Below are 20,758 nucleotides of genomic sequence, written 5' to 3'. Positions count from 1 at the left end.
GAGAGAGAGAGAGAGAGAGAGAGAGAGAGAGAGAGAGAGAGAGGAGCTTGGAGAGTCCAGTGCCACAGCATGAATGTAAAAATCAGAGGACAACTTTCTAGAATTGGTTCTTTTTCCTTTCCACCTTTACATGGGGTGTAAGGATTGAACTCACATCATTGGCTTTCTGCTTTGAGAGTTTTACCCAATGAGTCATTTCAATGGCCTTTAACAGACGTAATGTGTAACGCTTAATATCTAAGCAAAAAGCGTTCTGTATTTGCTACTAATTTGTTAGCCAAAGACGTAAATGTTACTTTGAATGGTCTGCCAACAATACGGTTCCAGGCAGGTGTTTCCTACCCCAGGACATTTCCATGACCCTATTCCAGTGCATCACCTTTCAGAATCAGAGGCAGTTTCTTATGTCTTTTTGGGAAAAAAAAAAAAAAGATCAAATAGGAATTAATTAAATCCTTACTGTATAAAGTTAAATACATAATTATTCCCTAGCACCTATAACAATGTCACACGACAACCCTCTCTTAAGATCACATCCAATAGAGAAAGATAAATAATTTTCTCCTTTCAAAGATATCCTTACTTCAGAGAAAAATGCTAAGCAAAATTGTACAGGCCTTCACTGAGGCCCCACGAGCGTTGCTGACACCAGGAGACGAGACTTCCAAGAGAAAAGATCCTGGAAAGGATGCTTGGGCTTCCATGCTAACCCTGGCTCTAAGGGAAATTATTTACTGAGTCCCTCGTTGACACAGAGCCCTTTGAGGTCACATGTAGAGCTAACAACTTAGAAACAAAAGCAGGGGAAAAAATGTAAATCTCTGTCCCTTGCCTGCAGGCTTAGAGGGTACTGAATTCTCCCAGAAGGGTCTCCAGCGCCCCCTGGTGTCACCTTGGGATACAGCCAGGGTTATTAAATATTTTTAGCACTTCTTCCAGCAAAGAAGCATTTAGCCCCCATTATTTTTCTTGGTGTCTTTAGGGGTAGATCTTACTTACAGTTTTCCTCACTGACGGCTGGGTAGGAAGCTAAGTTTCGTAATAAACAGCTTGCCCAGAGGGAACATAGTTGAAAGGAAAGAGCAAAAATGAAGGTCTGTGTGATTCCTTGTGGCCACACTTACTGAACAATTCCCAGAAAGAAAAAAACAAACAAACAAAAACAAACAAAAATTATCTTCCTGCAGTCATTAATTTATTCTGCTTCTGATACCCTGTCACAGGGAAATTACTAATATATACTGTTTTCTGATGGGAATTTTTATATATAGATCTCTCTGCTAGCAGTACCTTCGTGTAATTGTCTACATGACTATTTCTTTGCATCTTAGTCTCTTTTTTGTCTACAATCAGCCTGAACTATTACCATCGATTGGCATGTGACTCTCCTGAGATCTAATATTCCAAATTGATAGATTCCTTTACACATATCTATTTCAAGATCAGAGAGATACCAAACACTGCCATAGATGTTAAACAATGAAGCAGACACACTCAATGATCTGACCTCCCCACTATGACTTACACTGAACTTCACCTGGATTCCACAACCCCACTAAAACATTTGAATGCTGCAACTTCATCATTTACAAAACAATATCTGTTTGCACAGTTATTTTCATGTAGGTTACTTAATTTTTATGTTTGCAGTAGCCTCCCACATTATTTATTCTTAAGCCCACTTTAACTATAAAGCCAAGGTACACAGCTTACCCTTTGCGGCTGGCTGGTAAGGGATAGAAGGCTTCCAGTCAGCGGCAGCACTGAGAGCAAACATAAGCAGACACACCAGCACATCACTCTTCCTCTTGCATTGGCAGAAGGAAGTATTCTACACGTTGATGAGACCCCTTGAGTTTGGAATCAAATAAAACCCTGGGGTCTTTCTCATTTGAGCAACTGACAGCCCAAGCCATTGTTTTCCTGTCCTTGTGAAATGGGTTTCTAACCCTGTTTTTTACAAATAAAAGTTCATATCTATAAATATTAAACATTATATAGTTTGCCTGGCCTTGGACAAGAAATCTTACTTGAAATTTCAATCACCTGTCATCTTTGCTACACCACCCTCATTTGGGTATATACACAAATATTAATCACCTGCATTTATCTTTGTCAAATTTATTGACTGAAATATTGATGGCAAGGCCAGGCATGGTAAGCCACATCTGTACTCCCTACACTTAGGAGGCTAAGGCACAAGGATATCCAGTTCAAGGCTACCCTGGACTATATAAAAAGGTTGAGTCCAGCCTAGGGTACATAGTGATTCCCTGTCTCAAAGGAAACAAACAGAATATTGATCATAAAAAGATAAAAACATAAAGTGGGCAGCTGGAGTATGTCCCAAATGAGGTTTCCAACTTGGTGTGACCCAAGCACAGCCTCTCTCCATCTATTGCTTGTGTCCATCGAAGTCTTCCTTCTGTTTTAGGCATACACCCATTTAACAGCCCATTCTGTTCACATAGGACATAACTAGTCAGACTCTTCGTGTCCCTTCTGGAAGAGATGACAGACAGCCTTACCCTTGTTGAACTTGCAATTCTTAAATAAGCTTATCACAGCACAATGCAATAGAGTAGGCATTGGCATCCTAATGACTATTTATAGAATCCTGTTTAACATAATCTATGTGTACCTCTCCAGGCAATCAAATGTGCAGCACTAGCAGGCCTAGTCATTAACTGTCTGAAAGATACTTTGACTCTCTGTAACAGTTTTGAAGAAGTGATGTCTGCATGCATAGACCAGAAGAAAGTTATAGCATACAGTGAGGGAGGGGATGGAAACAAAAACAAATAACATGTGGGGTTTTTTTTTTGGTTTTTTTTTTTTTGGTTTTTTTTTTTTTGGTTTTTTCGAGGCAGGGTTTCTCTGTGTAGCCCTGGCTGTCCTGGCACTCACTTTGTAGACCAGGCTGGCCTCGAACTCAGAAATCCGCCTGCCTCTGCCTCCCCAGTGCTGGGATTAAAGGCGTGCGCCACCACGCCCGGCACAACATGTGTTTTTAAGTTTAGGTATAAGCCTATAATCTCAGCAACCCCAAAGACTGGCTGACATAAAGTCTGCCTGGGCAACTTAGTGAGACCCTGTTTCAAAATAAAGATCTTAAAAACAGACTAGGACTATATACTAGTATATATATTCCTGGTGAAGCACATGTATGTGCTTAGAGGTATAAGTACCTGAGCTTAATCCCCAGGTCCTCAAAGAAGACAAAACCAAAAATAACAGCTTAGTGCATAAAATACAATGACATTTGTAGTATGTTATTGGAAAGTCTATCTTTTTTATCCATTATGCTACTTGGTGGTTACTCAATACAATCAAGCTCCTATTGTAAAGAGGCAGGAAGGCTAGTGATTGACACCACTCATTCTTTTAGTCTTTCAACAAACGTACTCACTGAGTGCTTGATGCATTCTAGACCTAGCAGAGAGGAAAGTCCTCCTCTCTCCATTGTCACTTTTACAGCTCCACGAGCCAGATGCACTTGAATTCAATATAGTAATAAGCTCTACAAAGACAGAAAGTATTCTTGTATTGTTTACTTCCTGTCCCCAACCCCCAGCTCCAGTCTGGCCAAGATAAGCATTTGATAAGTGCCTGTTTATTAAGTCAGTATTAATCAGCGTCCCTTCATGACTATGAAAATTGTGCCAATTTTACCAAAAAAAAAAAAAAATTACCCGAACACATAGACTTTTACTTCAGTCAACAAAATGTGTGAAGACATTGCTTTTGTCAAAAAAAAAAAAAAAAAAAAACCTGCTTCTAGCAGTCAAGGCTACAGGAAAGATAATTGCTTTCTCCTCAGAACACTGGGCTGCCATTGCTGTTTGGTGGTAATCTATACAACTGAACCTTCCAAAGACCATTTCAGCCTGGCCTTAAAATCTGTGTTAGAACCCAAAAGTCACCCTCGAACCCTCCTTTAAAACTGTAGCCGACAGAGATTCTGATCAAAGTTCTATGCAATGTGTCGATTCTTAGAAAAGTCCTAATGTTTTGGCTACTATGCAACAAACACTCTCAGTTTGGATGAGTAATGTATTTCTGCCTTGGCAAGGTTCCCTCTCGTGGTCTGTTAACAATTGTGAGAGAGGCAAACATTGACTGGCCACATAATTTGGAGGCAGACATTGGGCACTTTATCTAATCTCTGTAAACCTCGAAACAACTGTTTAATGTTTGCACTATTGACCAGTCCCACTTTATGTGGAAACGTGAAGAAACTGGATTGTGTAACTGGTCTGTCTCTGCAGAGGCATAATGAGAGGCAGTGGGATCAGCCCCAATGGTGTCTTCACAGGATCCTTACTGTTTACTCCGCACTACTCAAAATTATGTCGTCTTGAGAGGTGAAGGAGGAGCAGGAGAGAAACACATTTCTTTGCTTAATGAAATATTTCCTGTTTTAAGACTGTGGTGGCTAAGAAGCCCCAAGTATTCAGCCTTGCCAAGAACATTGTGTTCCATTACCAAACAACCAGGAAAAAAAAGGGTTTATATAATTATATGAGTGTAGTATTATGCAATTTGAAGCTGATGTTTGAAAATAAAGTTCAAATCACTGTATCCCTTTGTGTAAGTCAGACAACACTTCATTCTACTATAACACATTTCTGAATTCCATACACGTACAGGTAGTTCACAATGGGATCACTATAAATGCTGCCTAGAGACCATCTATAAGCTTCATAGTCTGCCCTGGATATCTTAGTCCACGCCACCAGCAACTGGGACAGGGTTTCTAACCAAGTTAAGATTCTAGTCCAGGAAAAATAAAAGCACAGCTCATGGAGAAAGTCCTATTATAGGTGTACGAGAATAGAAAATGAACAAATAAATGAGAAAGAAGAAAGAGGACGAGAGGGTAAGGAAGGGGGATATTTATAAAGTAATCTACGTTTAGCAAGAATTCTGAATACTTCTCTTGAATAACCTACCCTGACAGTGAGTAGACATTGAAGAGAACCCTGATACTAAGGCCCTCACTGGCCCCTTATGTTGAGAACTTTTACTCAGTGAACAATGAGTGACATAAGCTTGCCCTTTTTTTTTTTTTTAACTCACCTAGATCAAGTACAACCTCTCTGGCAGAACATCTATGTGTAGTAGTGAGTTGCTGTACCAGTTCTTTTTCTATCAGCAGAGTAACTGCTCTATCCTAATAACCTTCAATGCCACAGTGAGCTCTGACAGTATCAAAGTTGAGGATTAACGGCATCCTTCAGAAAAATGGACCCTACTGTGGAACACCTCTCACATCATTGTCTCACAGGTGAGAGGCACAGACTGCTCTAGATTTTTCTCTTTAAAGAGAAACAGATGTGTCGGTGCCCTCCTCTAACACCAAAGACTGAGCTTATCTGCTTCTAGTCCGGGTTACCTCTTTCATCTCTTGCTTTATCTCTTTATGTATACAGTTTTTGAGATGGAGTCTTGCTCTCTGCCTATGGCTGGCTTAACGGTCATCCTGTAGTTCACACCTGGTGCCACACCCATCTCAGATGACCACTTTCAATGGTGCCAAAAACTAAGGAACTGGACAGCTTAGAAGGCAAGGAATAATTTTCTATTAACAAAAAAATTACAAGAAAGAAACGTACACACTTGATTTAAAATGCTGGCTGGACTGCAAGTGAGTGTTTCACTTTTCTTTTTAAACTTCTCTGCATAAGAGATGATGGTGCCATACAAGCAAGACTACGTAATCTCTCTTTCAGTTAAGGAGTTTCTACAAACCACCATCTTTATAGCCACCTTAGTGCATCGTCAAATAGCAATTACTATTTCTCTGGATTAATAGCTTAGTCTTTGGGAACACAGAAGCATCCGCTGAAGAGTTCTTGGGTACCATTATTTAAATTTTCTAATAAAAACCTCTCTGGTCATAAGTTGATTTATAAGCTCTGATCTTCAGTCTTTGCTACTTACATGAATTTACATTTATTATTAAGAATATTGTACAGAGCAGGACTTTAGAAGAAAATATTAACTCAGTCATAACATGTGCTCTACAGGACTTTTTCCAAGGCACAATTGCAAACATTGAAAATCAGGTTTAAGGATCAGTTGGTGTTTTGGTTTGTTTCCTGTTTCTGTGATAAAACACGAACACCGACTAAAACCTTCTTGGGGAGGAGAGAATTCATTTCTACCTATAGGTTACTGTCCATCATCAAGGGAAGCCAGTCAGAAGCTCAAATCAGGATCCTGGAGTCAGAAACTGATGCAGAAACCATAGAAAAATTCTGTTTACTGGCTTGCTCAACTTGCTCTCTTATGACATCATCCATAGTGGGCTGAGTCCCCATTCATCAATCAGCAATCAAGAAAAGGCCCTACAGATATGCCCAAATGCCAATTCCTCTGTGAAAGTTCTTTCTTTCCAGGTGTCTGAGTGCATGTCAAGTTGACAAAAAAAAAAAAAAAACTATGACATTTGATCATATGATCATCTTTATCGCTTGGGGGAAGACTGATTTGAATAGAGCACAAAATAAGGACCCATGGGGTCAAATCAAGATGTAAAGCCTTCCTACTACTGAAAGCAATCATTTAATTTTAATTTTTGTATCTAATGTCCCAGGATTTATTAGTCCTTAAAAGGTAGAAAGTCAATAAAGCCTCCCTAAGGTTTTGGGAAGACAGCTGGTTCACAAAGACTGGTGTTAAATAGATAGGGATGCTAAATATCCTTCAGTGTGCTAAGGGGAACAGATGCCACATGGGCCAAACACTAAGGCTCAACTTGCTCTCTTGTACAGCTCGGGCCCCCCTGCCCAGACATGACACCATCCACAGTGGGCTCCTATAGCCCACAGCCAACACTATGCAGAGCCAGGGGAACCCCAAAGAAGAAGAGGGACGATAATAGGAGCCAGAGGTGTGGAGAACACCAGGAAAACATCCCTACAGTATCAGCTAAGCAAGGCTCATAGGGGCTCACAGAGACTGAAGCAGTAAACAAGGGCTCAGTATAGGTCTGAGCTAGGTCCTCTGGTCGCACAGCTTAGTGGTCTTGTGAGACTCTCAACAATGGAAGTGGAGGTGTCTCTAACTCTTTCCCCTATGATTAGGACCCGTTTTCTCCTACTGGGTTGCCTCGTTCAGTCTTGATATGACGGTTTGTGCCCAGTATTATTATATCTTGTGAAGCGATGTTTGGTTTGGTGGATATCCCTGAGAGGCCTGGTTGATTGGTTGGTTCAACGTTGGTTGGTTGGTTGGTTGGTTGGTTGGTTGGTTGGTTGGAAGAGGAACAGAGGGGGAGGGTATGGATGGAGTGGAGGGAGAGTGAATGTATGAGAGAATAAAAGTTTAAAAAAAAAATTTTTTTGAAATGTTCCAGAAGACAATTATCTCTACCTCAAGCCCCACCAGCGCCAATAACACATCAACTGCGCAGCACTAGTTGGCAACAAACAGGTTCATGACCCAGCGTGTGTAGCTACGGGGCTGCACACGCTGCCCCTCAGCACGCTGGTGCTTTAGTCGAGATACAGCAGGGAAAGCAATTCACCGCACTGACGACTTAAGATTCCGGAAGAAGATTCTTAATACAAGACTTGTGTCGAATCATTACCACTGATTGTTTTTTTTGTTTGTTTGTTTGTTTTTTTGTTTTTTTGTTTTTTTTTTCCTTTTTGCTACGTTAGGAAAACGTGGAAGATGGCCGCGCTAGCATCTACCGCTCTGTCATTACCAACACTAGCAAAGAAATGTCCTGTTTCAGTGACTTCCCGATGCCGGAGGACTTCCCCAACTTCCTGCACAACTCTAAACTCCTGGAATATTTCAGGATCTTTGCCAAGAAATTTGATCTCCTAAAATATATTCAGTTTCAGGTACTGAACGTGGTGGGAAGTGGATTTCTCTGCCTCTACTCAGTCCATGGTCGAGTAGAAAAGGTACTCGGGCAATGAAAGAAGTTAAACTACCCCACTTTGGTGGACTTGTTAAAGCCAAAAGCACGGTATTGCACCCAAAAAGCAGTCTCATGCCTCCAGATATTTTTGATGGTACATATAAACAGGAGTGGAAAGCCATCCATTAAAATTGAAAGTTTATGGTGGTGCATGCCTTTAATCCCAGCACTTGGGAAGCAGAGACAGGCGGATTTCTTAGTTCGAGGCTAGCCTGGTCTACAAAGTGAGTTCCAGGACAGAGCCAGGGCTACACAGAGAAGCCCTGTCTCAAAAAACCAAAAAAAATAAATAAATAAATAATAAAATAATAATAATAATAATGTTAAAATTGTAATTTAACCTCTGCTACCACTGACGTCTGTCTCCAAACCTCGTATCTCTTGAAAAGATAATATGGAAGTGTGTCAAACTGTATTCTTTTCGATGCTAAGTTCTTCATAGAAATGGGTTAAACAGACTTTCTACTTTCCATTTTTGTCAGGAGCATGTGGTAACTATTTTTCCTAACTTTTTTTTCGCCATGTTATCTACACCAACAGATAGATAATCAGATCATTTTGAATTATACTTGGAATTACCATTTCCTGTACTTTCTAAAAAACGGGAACAATGGCAAAGAAGCACATGTTATCGTTAGTGTGTTGCATTGTTAAATTGGAAATTGTTCTGAATAAATACCTTAGTGGGGCTTATTTTTAATATGTTGCAAGTTCTTACCAATTTAATTTTATAATTACTGGGCTTGTGTTATATTAATTTATAACAGCTGATTTTCATGGAATCTATAATTTGTAATTAGCTTTGAAATGTCCAGTCTTACTTCCTACGGTTCCCCTCCAATTCCTGGTAGATCCGTCCTATGATAACAGTCTTCTAAGGATATCCTGTGTTTGCCTGCCAAAGAGTAAGAAGGGCCCACTCGCAAGGTTGGCCTTTAGAGACTAGCAATGAAGAAAACCAAATGGGTTACACATTACATCCCCACATCCCTCCTTGCATGGCCCTGCCAGAGTAACTAACGCTGTCTCCTCTGTGTCTGTTCAAGACAACTGTCATTAGTGTGAAAAAACGCCCGGATTTCGCATCTTCTGGGCAATGGGAAGTTTATACTCAGAGCAACGGAAAGGAGCAACGCACTGTCTTTGACGCTGTTATGGTTTGCAGCGGCCATCACATCCAGCCTCACCTGCCACTCAAGTCATTCCCAGGTGAGGCTGCAGGGCTTCTCAGCCTGGAGCAGTAGGACTTCCAGGAATCTCACGAATCTCACGTGTGTTTCTTACGGACAGGTGGGATGTGCTGCTATGAACAAGAATGAGAGTGAATGAGAATAAGGTTGGGTGGGATATAGCTGGGGAGCTGAAAAATGCCGACTGCCATCTTTGTTTCTGTTGGTTTCTCTGAATAGCTCAGCTAACTTCCACCAGCACCGTTTATGTTTTTTTCCTAGAAATGCAAAGAAGTCTCACAAAAATTCATTGTCTGTGAGAGGCCCTTTAAACCAGATGCCTACCCTGATTGCTCTGCCCTGACAAACCCATGTAAATTTGCTCCATCCTTGGAGCCTTTTCTACCGCTCAAGGGTTACTAGAAAGAAGTCCTAGAAATATACACTGAAGTAGAGCAGAGATGGAGGGAGGAACATAAACATAGGACCCTGAAGCCAGCTGTCCTGATGTCTCAGCCTCCCCTCAGAGAGAACTTCCTTCCCAGAGTCCTCCAGGAAAATACCTGACACAGTGGACCAGAACCAGGCTCCATATGAGAACTGCCCACACTAAAATCGAAGAACACTTTAATATAGCCGTATATTCCTGGAAAGTATGAAAGTAGCTAGTTGGGAAGACACACAGTTAACAGTCAAATGCTTATTGCATTGCTCAGTGAGCAACTTCTGTAGGCCTAGTTTTAGAGTCTTTTCATTTTGATTTGCTTTCTGCAAAATGATAAATACTATTCTAATTATTGCACAGTTACAATAGCACTATTTCAAAAGTTTTTAAATGTATCTACTATGTGAAACTCGAGTGTCACTAGACTGTCCAAAATAGAAGAGTTAATGAGATACCAGCATTAGGCTGTGCTCTGTACAGGGAAGCCATTTGTTTGCCACTGATGAACACACACACTACAGCCTCTCACATGGACTTTGTGTTTCTTATGGAATTTACACTTAAGAGTTTAATAATTAACTGTTGTAACTTCCATATGAGAGGAAGTCAGAAAGAGAAAGCTAACCATGCAGTTTCATTAAAATGAACTTGTTGTATTGTTTCCTTGGTAGCTCAGTCTCCCTCTTCTTCTTCCTCCTGAAGGTATCGAGAGGTTCCGAGGCCAGTATTTCCATAGCCGCGACTACAAGCACCCAGTGGGGTTTGAGGGGAAGCGCATCCTGGTGGTTGGGATAGGAAACTCAGCTGCAGATATTGCCTCTGAACTGAGTAAGACGGCCGCGCAGGTGCGATGCTTTTGCTTATCTTGTACGGTGTGGAAGGGATGGGAAGAGATGCCTGGAGCATCCAGATGTACACCAACGTCCATTACTACGTAGGTGGCTGCCAGCCGTAATAGCATAGGGAATCTGGAAGGCAAGAATAGAGAGTCTAACTCCCAGCTATGCAACTAACCAGCCATGTATCCTAGAACTTGCTGTTCCACTTCTCTGAGCTGTGGTGCCTCCATTTTTTTAATGCAAAGTTTCAACTGGATATTCCTGGTACAGAAGGCTAGTTCTGTGTGTGTGTGTGTGTGTGTGTATGTGTGTTTCTTTTCTCCATTATTTAGTTATTCACTCTACACCCCAATTGCTGTCCCCTTCCCATCTCACACAGTTCCTCCCCCTCTTCCCTTTCTCATCTAAAAGGGTGGAGTTCCCCCCTGGCCATCCCCTCACCTTGGCAATCAAGTATCCATGGGGCTAGATACATCTTCTCCCACTGAGGCCCCCAAGACAGTCCAGTTAGGGGAACAGAATCCACAGACAGGTAACAGCTTTTGGGACAGCCCCTGCTCCAGTTGTTGGGGGACCCACATGAAGACAGAGATTCACATCTGCTACATATGTGTGGGAAGGCCTAGATCCAGCCTTTGTATGCTCTTTGGATGGTGGCTAAGTCTCTGAGAGCCCCCAACAGTCCAGGCTAGTTGACCCTGACGGTCTTCCTGTAGAAGGCTAGTTTTACCCAAGACACCTAGTGAAAAAGTGGCCTGTAATTGATAGAAGGTTTTTCTCTGTGCAGCATTTGGCTGTTCTGGACCTTGCTCTATAGACCAGGCTGGCCTCAAACTCAGAGATGTGCCTGCCTCTGAGTGCTAGAATTGAAGGCATACACTTACATGCATGGCCTCATCCGTTAATATTTTTAAATACTGACTTTTAGAAATGTAGTGCAAGGACCAAAGGTGTTTGTTACACAACCATGAGGACCTGAGTTTGATCCCTAGAACCTATATTTTTTAAAAACCATGCGTGATAGCACACAGTGTTGGGGAGGTAGACACAGATAGATACCTCAGGATTGTTAGCCAGGACTCTGTCTACTTGGCAAGCTCTAATCCAATGAGATACCTTGTCTCAGAAAATAGATAGATAGATAGATAGATAGATAGATAGATAGATAGATAGATAGAGATAAACGATAGGTGAAAGATGGTAGATAGATAGGCGATAGATGATTAATAGATAAATAGATGCTAGATTGATAAATAAATAGATGGGAGAGATAGAAAGATGAGAGATAGATAAATTTTTAGATAAATGATATATCACTGTCCCCTTTAGCTTTTCAATGCCTTCAGCCCTTGCCATACAGAACAAGTAAAGAAATAATAACCAGCCAGGCAGTGGTGGCGCACGCCTTTAATCCTAGCATCTGGTAGGCAGAGGCAGGCAGATTTCTGAGTTCAAGGCCAGCCTGGTCTACAGAGTGAGTTCCAGGACAGCCAGGGCTACACAGAGAAACCCTGTCTGTAAAAAAGAAAAGAAGAGAAAAGAAAAGAAATAATAACCAAAATGTGAAGCACAGCAGAAAGGGGTGGGAACCATCAGTCCCCAGCTCCTCCATGCTAGAAACAGCTCTAAAGGTTGGGAGGAAGAGAATAGAATAGGACAGGAATAAAGGAACTGAGCTGTGTTTGCTGTTAGCCAAGTAAAGAGTCATCCAGAGGCACTCACTCCATGTACTCAGTGATTTACATGTCAGAGATTTGGCCTTTGAACAGATATCCCAGAGATTCAAATACAAAATTTTAAAACCACTTTTATGTTTGATTTTTTGATGCCATGAAGCTATTTTTGCTATATACCTGTGCCTTATAATTCATTAATCTTTTACATAGAGCCCCTCTTCAGTAGTTATTAATTATATAAATCTATAATTAAAATAGAATAGTAAGTTCTCAGGTCTTGACATCTGGGGCTGAAAGTATGCAACTGAGAGATGGCAGCCTGAATGAACCTTGACCTTCATATAGATTCCAGTCTTCACCTAGGGGTTAGACATCTCTGCATCAAAGCCAGTCACAATAGAAGGAGAATAAATAAAATAGAACATGCCATGTTGACCCTACAGAAGGAGAAACGGGAAATAATAGAAAGAGACAATGACGGAGGGTTTAAATAGAATGTCCAAGACCTAGTTCAATGTTGTCAAGTCTGCATCAGAGCAACAACAGGAACAGATTGAGGTCAAAAGCAAATGTCCGCACACAGACCAGGAGCACAGCAATGCTCTAGGAGATGATTCTCTGCAAGTGTAGGTGGGATTGAGGTCCTTTCTCAAAAAAGAAAAATTTGTAATCCCTGCTCCGAGGCCAACCTACAAAACAATGAAAGTTTGTGTGTGCTTGTACTTCACATCAATCTATAACTTCTTTTAGCCTGCACAATAAAGTCATAAGAAAGATGCTGTGCTGCCTCCATTCTGGAAAAAACAAAAAACAAAAAACCTAGGGCATAGAGCAATCCAAATAACTCATACGAGGCAAGTCAGCTAATAGGGAGTAAGGCTGAGATTCAAACCTAGGAAGCCTGGACCCAGAGTCCATGGTCTAAACCTCTTAAGAAAATTGGATGCCTTGCAAATGAGTCTTATTTATTTATTGAAGACAACCTTAACAGAACTAATAAAAATGAAACAAAAATTTGGGAAGTTAAAATGATGCATTTGGACCATAGAAGGGTAACAATAAACCAAAAATAAAAATCTTTGACAAGACTTTTAAATGTATATTTTGAAAACAAGAGAAAATTTAATGTTCAATGCAAAAATATACACAATAATGACAACTAATGAGGAAGAGGCCATGAATTTGAAAGAAAGAGGGATCAGAGAGTACACGGGAGGAACTGGAGAGAGGAAATGGAAGTGGGGAATGATATAATCTCAAAACATAAAACGATTTAAAAGAAAATGATGGGTACTTGGAGAGGAATAGAGCCACAGGCAATGGTTTTGATTTTTAAAATGCATAATGTTCTTTTTAGCTCGTGAAAGAGGCGATTGCTGTTGTTATTCCCCACCCAGAGTAGTGGGATCCAGGCATGCCTGACTACAGCCATTACGAAGTAGGCTAGGCACACGTTTGCAAGACCTGTGATTATTCTCCACAGATCTTCTTGGGTAGGCTGGGTGAGAAGAAAGAAGGAACAACAGACCACACTGTAAACACAGGAGAAGTAGACTGACCAAGAGAATTAGTGCAAGGATTTTTGTCATGCCTCCAGAACATTATCCGGGCTTTGGGCCACTCCTCTATCCACACATGTTACCAGATCACCCTCATCAGGACACAGCTGCTGAAGAGAAGAGAAAGAACTAGGAGGACCTCACTTTGAAGTTAAATACTTTTAAAATGGAACCTGGGGGCTGGTGCTGTAGCTCAGTAGATACGGTGGTTTCTTCACAAGCAGGGGACCTGGGCTTAACCCCCAGAACCAGAGAAGAAAATGGGGGAAGGAAATGACTAAAAGTTATTATTATATAAATGTATGAGACTATTAAACAATGAAAAGGAGTTAAGAGGAAGGAAAGGAGGGAAGGAGGAAAGAAAGGAGGGAGGGAGGGGAGGAGGGAGGGAGACACATAAACTAGTATTGGTGGTGCATGCTTCCTGTGCTGGGGAGGCAAATGGAAGCAGATTCCTGGACACTGGACAACCAGCCTAGCCTATTGAGAATCCTCTCAAGACAAACTAAAGAAAACCCAAGATGGATAACAATGAAAATGATACTCAAGGTTGACCTCTGACGTGCTTACACACACACACACACACACACACACACACATACATACACACACACAGGTGCACATACTCACACACATCTTCACACATACACTACACACAAATTAACACAGTAAATAGAATTCAGCCAACTGTACCACCAAACACCTTTCATAGCAACTGGTCAAATTTCACCTGCTGTTGAAATTTCTGTTCACCAGGTGTTTGTCAGCACCAGACATGGATCCTGGGTCATGAGTCGAATCTCTGAAGATGGCTACCCTTGGGACATGGTGTTCCACACTAGATTTAGCTCCATGCTCCGAAATGTCCTGCCCCGCACGGTCGTCAAGTGGATGATGGAACAACAGATGAATCGATGGTTCAACCATGAAAATTATGGTCTGGTGCCTCAGAACAAGTACTGTTATTCTGTTTTTGTGGTATACTCATCACAGCCAAGGTTGCCTGATGTGGTCTTTCTTTGCAAAGGTCCTATTTGCTATGATAGTTTAGTAAGCCAACAGTATGTATAATTGTATTGATCCTGGAGTTCTAATTCCAAATTTGTACTGTGTGTTGAAAACAAACACACAAAACACACACACACACATACACACACACATACACACACACAGAGGGAGAGAGAGAGTTAAGAAGTTGGGATAGAGGCTTAGACACCGTTCCATAACTCAGGGTTGGGGTTGATTGGAAGAGCTTTCTAACACTCAGACTGTCCAAGGCTCCTCAAGAGTTGGTGATCCTCTCAGAGCAAGGTGATGGGAAAAGACAGCTCTCCATCTAATAGGTCAACCCTTGCCACGCCCATGTACCCTGAAGGCTGTTCCCAAGGGAATATGTAGCCAGAAGGCAAATATTTACTAATATAAAAGTAAACATTGTTGATGTTTACCTTTTTAAAATAATAGCAGTCTCCTTCTACTGAGGATAGGAAGACATTGAGAGTCTTGTAATAGATGCCCCCATTAGGCTGAATGGTGGATGAATCCAGTATCTATGCCATGTATTGCCTTGTTTGGAAGAGAGAGAGAGACAGAGACAGAGACAGAGACAGAGACAGAGACAGAGACAGAGAGAGACAGAGAGACAGAGAGAGACAGAGAGAGAGATATTGAGAATAAAATAGCTTATAGACCAAGAATTCCAGAAATCCAATCAGACTTTGCTCCACCACCCACCACAAACAGGATTCCTATGGATATTGGGATCAGTAAATATCAGCAAGTTTCATTTTATCCATTGGTTTTCACACTGACCCCACAGTAGGTCTCATTGCTAATGTAGTCTATTTTCCCTTATTTACTATCAGGTAGAGATTAAATGAAGCTACAAATAATGAAAACTACATTGCATAAAAAGAGAGAGAGGCACCAGAAGGGCAGTAATTACCAGCAAATTCAAAGATTAACAGTAGGTGCTGGGATCATATCTAAGCCCCTGGAGTGACTTCCACCTCTGGGTTGATTTTTGCTTTTATCTTCTACTTGAGATTGTCAAGATTCGAATGAGTTCAATAAAACAGTTTGGGGCAGGCAAATTAGTTGAGTTGAGAGTTTTCTGGCTATTTGAAAAACCCCTGAATTTTCAACACTACCCCTAAAACTGTCAGTGACCCCTCTAAATGCATTCTTTCCTGTGTGTCTCAGATACCTTATGAAAGAACCTGTGCTAAACGACGATCTCCCCAGCCGCCTGCTGTACGGAGCCATCAAAGTAAAAACACGGGTGAAGGAGCTCACGGAGACAGCTGTGGTCTTCGAGGATGGCACGGTGGAGGAAGACGTGGATATCATTGTCTTTGCCACGGGGTATACGTTCTCTTTTTCTTTCCTGGAAGACTCACTTGTTAAAGTCGAGGATAATAGGGTTTCCCTGTACAAAGCCATGTTTCCCCCTCACCTGGAGAAGCCAACCCTTGCGTGCATAGGTCTCATCCAGCCTCTGGGCTCCATCTTCCCAACCGTAGAGCTTCAGGCGCGCTGGGCGACAAGAGTTTTCAAAGGTGAGTGAGATGCTCAACTCAGCGGAAGTTTTACATTTCTTTTTTAATTTTTCAAATTTTATTCGTGTGTGTGTGTGTGTGTGTGTGTGTGTGTGTGTGTGTGTGTGTGTGTGTCAAAGACAGGAGTAGTTGGGGAGACCAAAGGACAGCTACCCTATGAGGGAGTTGTCTCTCTGCTGCCACCTTGTGGGGCACGAAGGTAAATCTCAGTTTGCCTGCACTCTAGCATGGCTCTACCCACTGAGCCATCTCACTGGGACAAGGTTTTAAATGTTTTCAAAGGGTTGCCCGTGCAGCAGGTCACTTTCCTCGAAAGGCTAATTTTTCTCCTGTTTTGGGGGGTTCAATTCTGTTCAACAAAAGTCTCATTTGACACCTAGCCTGTGCTGAGATCTAGTGAGCCAGAAAGAAATTTAAACAAGTCATTTTAATAACATGACAAGTGCTTTACTGGCAGAATACATACTGTGGAAATGGGAGCTTGGTCCTGTCAGAACATGCATGGTCCGGGAACGCTTCCTAGTGTCTGAGTTTCACAGATCTCAAAAAGGGATTTCCTGAACAAAAGACAACAGAGACAGGATGCCTGCGGAGAACTGGGAGCCTCCCATCGCTGGAGGTGGGAGGGGAAGAAAGATGAATCTTAGAGAAGAACCAGTGGACACAAAAGCTTTGTTAAAGATTTGGGGTTCTAAAACCTATATGTATAGACACCTGTGAGGAGGTTTGGTTTGTGTGTGTGTGTGTGTGTGTGTGTGTGTGTGTGTGTGTGTGTGTGTACATAGTTTCTGTTTGTTTGTTTTGGTTTTAGTTTTGTTTCTGTTTTGCAGAAGGGGAGTGAGAAGGAATCTATTATAACCAAGGCTGTCCTCAAACTCTCTATATAGCCTAGCCTTGAGTTCCAGATCACGGGCTTCTACCTCTAAAGTGGTTCCAGGCCTGTAATCTCTTTCAGCAGTCCAGAGGCAGGAGGATGGATAAGAGTTCAAGGGCAGCCTGGGCTGCATAGCAAGCCAGCTAGAAGCCAGCTAAGGCTTCTAGAAAGACTTTCTTGAAAGTAAAGAAGAAATGGGGTAAAAAGGGAGGGACGGAGGAAAGAGAAAGAGAAGAAAAATATAAATAGGTTCTTCCCAAATCATGTGCACCTAAGAACTATGACCCTTTAGGGAGCCATCCAGATTAAGTTTGGCCTGAAAACCTGGACTCTGCATCTTAGAAAGCTCTTAAGTCAGAGACACCAGAGAGCGGATTATACTGAAAGAATAAGATTTGTCTCCTTTGCATTTAAGGTAATCCCATCAGTAGTTGGGAACACAGATTTAAAAATCAGGGACAGAACTCAAAGACCACTGGGAAAGCGCCAGCACTCACCTGTGCTAAAATACAATGCAGCCCAGACCAGAGCTGAGAGACAAAGTGGAAACAAGAACAAATGTGTTAGAGGTGTCAAGGATAAAGACAAAAGAGCATGCTTTGTGATTCAACATAGGAAAGGAGAAGAATCATGAGCCCAGTACTGGAGACTGGCTGTGGCTGAGAATAGAGGCAGGAGGGTCTCAATGGCAGCCTCAGCTTTGGATGACTAATGTCTGAGATGCTAGATGTCTGACCACATGCAAGAATATGGACATCTTTCCCATCTGAAGCCCACAGGACACTTGAGCGTGGGAGATGGGCAGAGAGAGAGAGAGAGAGAGAGAGAGAGAGAGAGAGAGAGAGAGAGAGAGAGAGAGATCACCACACTATTTTATCTAGCCAAACTGCCCTCAGCAGTAGGAGCCACTCTCCCCTCTCACCAGATTTCCTTCAACAGCCTTTTACCTAGTTTCCCTAATAGTAAGCTCACCTCCCATGAGCCCTCTTTTTTTAAATCAAGGAGCCAGATGGATCTTTCCAAAGGGCAAATCTAAGCTGTTACATCATCCAGGAAACTCTTCTACAGTGTCCTGTCACTACCAGAATAGAGCCCACCCCACCAGCACACTTCCCTTCTCCAGCCCCTTCCATTTCCAGAAATGGCTGCTCCAGGTCATAGTCTATGCCATTGGCCATGCTCAGCCATGGAGGTCTCACTCCTGCCATCCAGGACCCCTGAGGTCCTGCCTGGTGTGACAACTAAATGGCCCAAACTTAATTTTAGAAAACAACTACTACACAAGTCAATGACATGAAACCAAACTCACTATTCAAACCAAATTTTGTTTTTGTTTTCTAGGCTTGTGCAGCTTGCCTTCGGAGACGACTATGATGGCAGACATTGTGGAAAGAAATGAAAAAAGAATTGACCTGTAAGCACTTTCCTTCTAGCACATGGTCTACATGGAGGAGTAGTGTTTCACAGAACACCAGGACCTGACTGCCTGTGAGAGTCAGATAGCTGTTAAAGGTGCAGTCCTAGAGCATAGCCCAGGCCAAACCGACGAGTCAAAGGCCCTATATAGATGAGACTGGAACTTTGTAAACTGATGCTGTTTCATTTGGCTCTTAGACATCCTAGTGTAAGAACCCATTACTCAAGAAAACAAAATAGTGCCAAGTCAGAACACCTTTCCTTGGGCTCAATTCTGTTTTCTTTGATGCCCATGTGAAATTCTATATCTTTAAGGCCACCCACACTCAGGGAAGGTCATAGGGCGGTGGTGGAACTGGAAGTAACGGTAGCCTGAGGCTCTCTCAAAACGTACTTGGGTTTGTCAGTTTTGTTGAGTTGGGCCAGAGCTTGACTGTAATCAGGTGCTCTCGGAAAGCTGACTTGCCTTACAGATATAAGGTGTTATCTCATGTTCACATTCTAATTCATCCAACATACATTGAGCATCTACTAGATGTCAGTCATACTACAGGGTACTTTAGTAGCTTAACAAGGGAATATTATGCATCCCTTTGCTAGAAGACACTAACTCTCTACCATCTCATGAGCATTTGCATCAATCCTGAGCCATACATTCTTACTTGGACACTTACAGCAGCTTAATAAGTAACAAATAACGGTCACCATTTCAATATCATGACATTTCCAGAGTCTCCATAAATTTGTCTAATAATTTTGTAGGCTACTCATCAATCTGAGATACAAACCTCCTGATGAAACCTCCCAGAGATTCATTCAAAACTCACCTCTTCATTCATTCATTCTTTTATTATTTAAACCACTACTGAGTGCCTCATATTAAGACCCAACTTAGAGCATTTTATGAATGAGCTCTTTTTATTTGCTTCATTAAGGTTTGGGAAAAGCCAGAGCCAGATACTGCAGACCAACTACGTTGACTACCTGGATGAACTCGCCTTGGAGATAGGTGCAAAGCCAGATTTCGTCTCTCTCCTTTTCAAAGACCCTAAACTGGCTGTGAAACTCTACTTCGGACCCTGTAATTCCTACCAGTACCGCCTGGTTGGACCTGGGCAGTGGGAAGGAGCCAGGAACGCCATCCTCACCCAAAAGCAGAGGATCCTGAAACCCTTAAAGACCCGTACTCTCCAGTCCTCTGATAGTGCCCCGGTGTCTTTCCTGCTCAAGATCCTGGGGCTGCTCGCCATTGTTCTGGCCTTCTTTTTCCAACTTCAGGGGTTCTAGTCAGTCACATGACAGTTTTCTCCATCACTGCCTCTTTGAAAGGGAAACTGAAGAAATTCCATCCTCATTATAATTTTACTTTAGGGGAACAAGTAGGGGGACTAATTGTAGGGAGATCAGAAAACTTAGGTCTAGATATAAAACTAAATTAAGGTTACGGGATGTTCTTATCATTGTTTCCTCAAATTCATCAGTCTCCACATGGTATTCGATAATAACACCAGCACAGGTGGATAGTACTATCAGCCATGGCAGGTTTTGAGTTACCAGATTAAAAAAAAAAAATCAATAAAACTATGTAGAATGAAAAGTAGGTCATAGTTGAGCATGTTAGGACATGCCTTTAATCTTAGCACTTGGGAGGCAGATGGATCTCTGAGAGTTCAAAGAAAAAAAAGGCAAGACACTGAAGAACTGAAATTGTAGTAGACATTTCACATCTTATACACTATGATGCTCAGTGCTGTTCCTATGCATACTCTGGTCACAGTTCCCACTTATTAGGGTCTGCTCTCTTGTCTTGATGAGAGATCACTCAGAAATACTGGTGGACAAAAAATGAGAGGAGAGATCAAAAGCAACAACAATGCTCAAAAATACTTTAAAAGTTCTTCATATTGTAAGCTAAGCAAGTAGACACGGCTCCTGTATATTGCTAGAAGTTCTGATGCAAAAATGAAAATAATATTCCCTAGCTACAACATATAGATAGATACTGTTTCTCATAGACTAGACATTGTGCTGTGTGTACATTATGTATTTTATTGGATTTAATTCTCACAGCAACTGTGAGATGGGTGGAGCTATATATAATACCCATTCTCCAGATGGCACTGAGGAGGGGACATTATAGAGCATGTCCTAAACAGCTGGTCTTGAGATGAGGCTTCAATTGAAGCACAATTTGTTTAACTCTGGAACTTATGGTCATGACCTCACCATGCAATATGCTTATTAATGAATATTCCACTCTTGATGAAGTACTTCCTAATCACTTAT

General features: G+C 41.8%; 1 protein-coding gene across 3 annotated transcripts in view; it reads left to right on the top strand.

The window, feature by feature from the left end:
* The window catches only part of Fmo2 (flavin containing dimethylaniline monoxygenase 2), a 22,279-nt gene extending 1,819 nt beyond the window's left edge, over nt 1–20,460 (top strand). For 2 of the 3 annotated variants that reach the window (XM_029478833.1, XM_021161421.2), the window contains exons 3-9: nt 7,668–7,856; nt 8,983–9,145; nt 10,253–10,395; nt 14,381–14,580; nt 15,827–16,182; nt 18,398–18,470; nt 19,408–20,460. In XM_029478833.1, coding sequence (XP_029334693.1) covers nt 7,668–7,856; nt 8,983–9,145; nt 10,253–10,395; nt 14,381–14,580; nt 15,827–16,182; nt 18,398–18,470; nt 19,408–19,759 — 1,476 coding nt within the window. In that variant the 3' untranslated portion in view covers nt 19,760–20,460. The remainder of the gene's footprint in view (nt 1–7,667; nt 7,857–8,982; nt 9,146–10,252; nt 10,396–14,380; nt 14,581–15,826; nt 16,183–18,397; nt 18,471–19,407) is intronic. The other variant, XM_029478834.1, reaches the window with a different exon arrangement.
* The last annotated feature ends 298 nt before the right edge of the window (nt 20,461–20,758 follow it).

This window comes from Mus caroli, chromosome 1 (genome assembly GCF_900094665.2).
Source record: "Mus caroli chromosome 1, CAROLI_EIJ_v1.1, whole genome shotgun sequence".
In the NCBI taxonomy this organism is placed as follows: Eukaryota; Metazoa; Chordata; class Mammalia; order Rodentia; family Muridae; genus Mus; species Mus caroli.
This window is presented reverse-complemented; position numbering and strand designations above follow the sequence as displayed.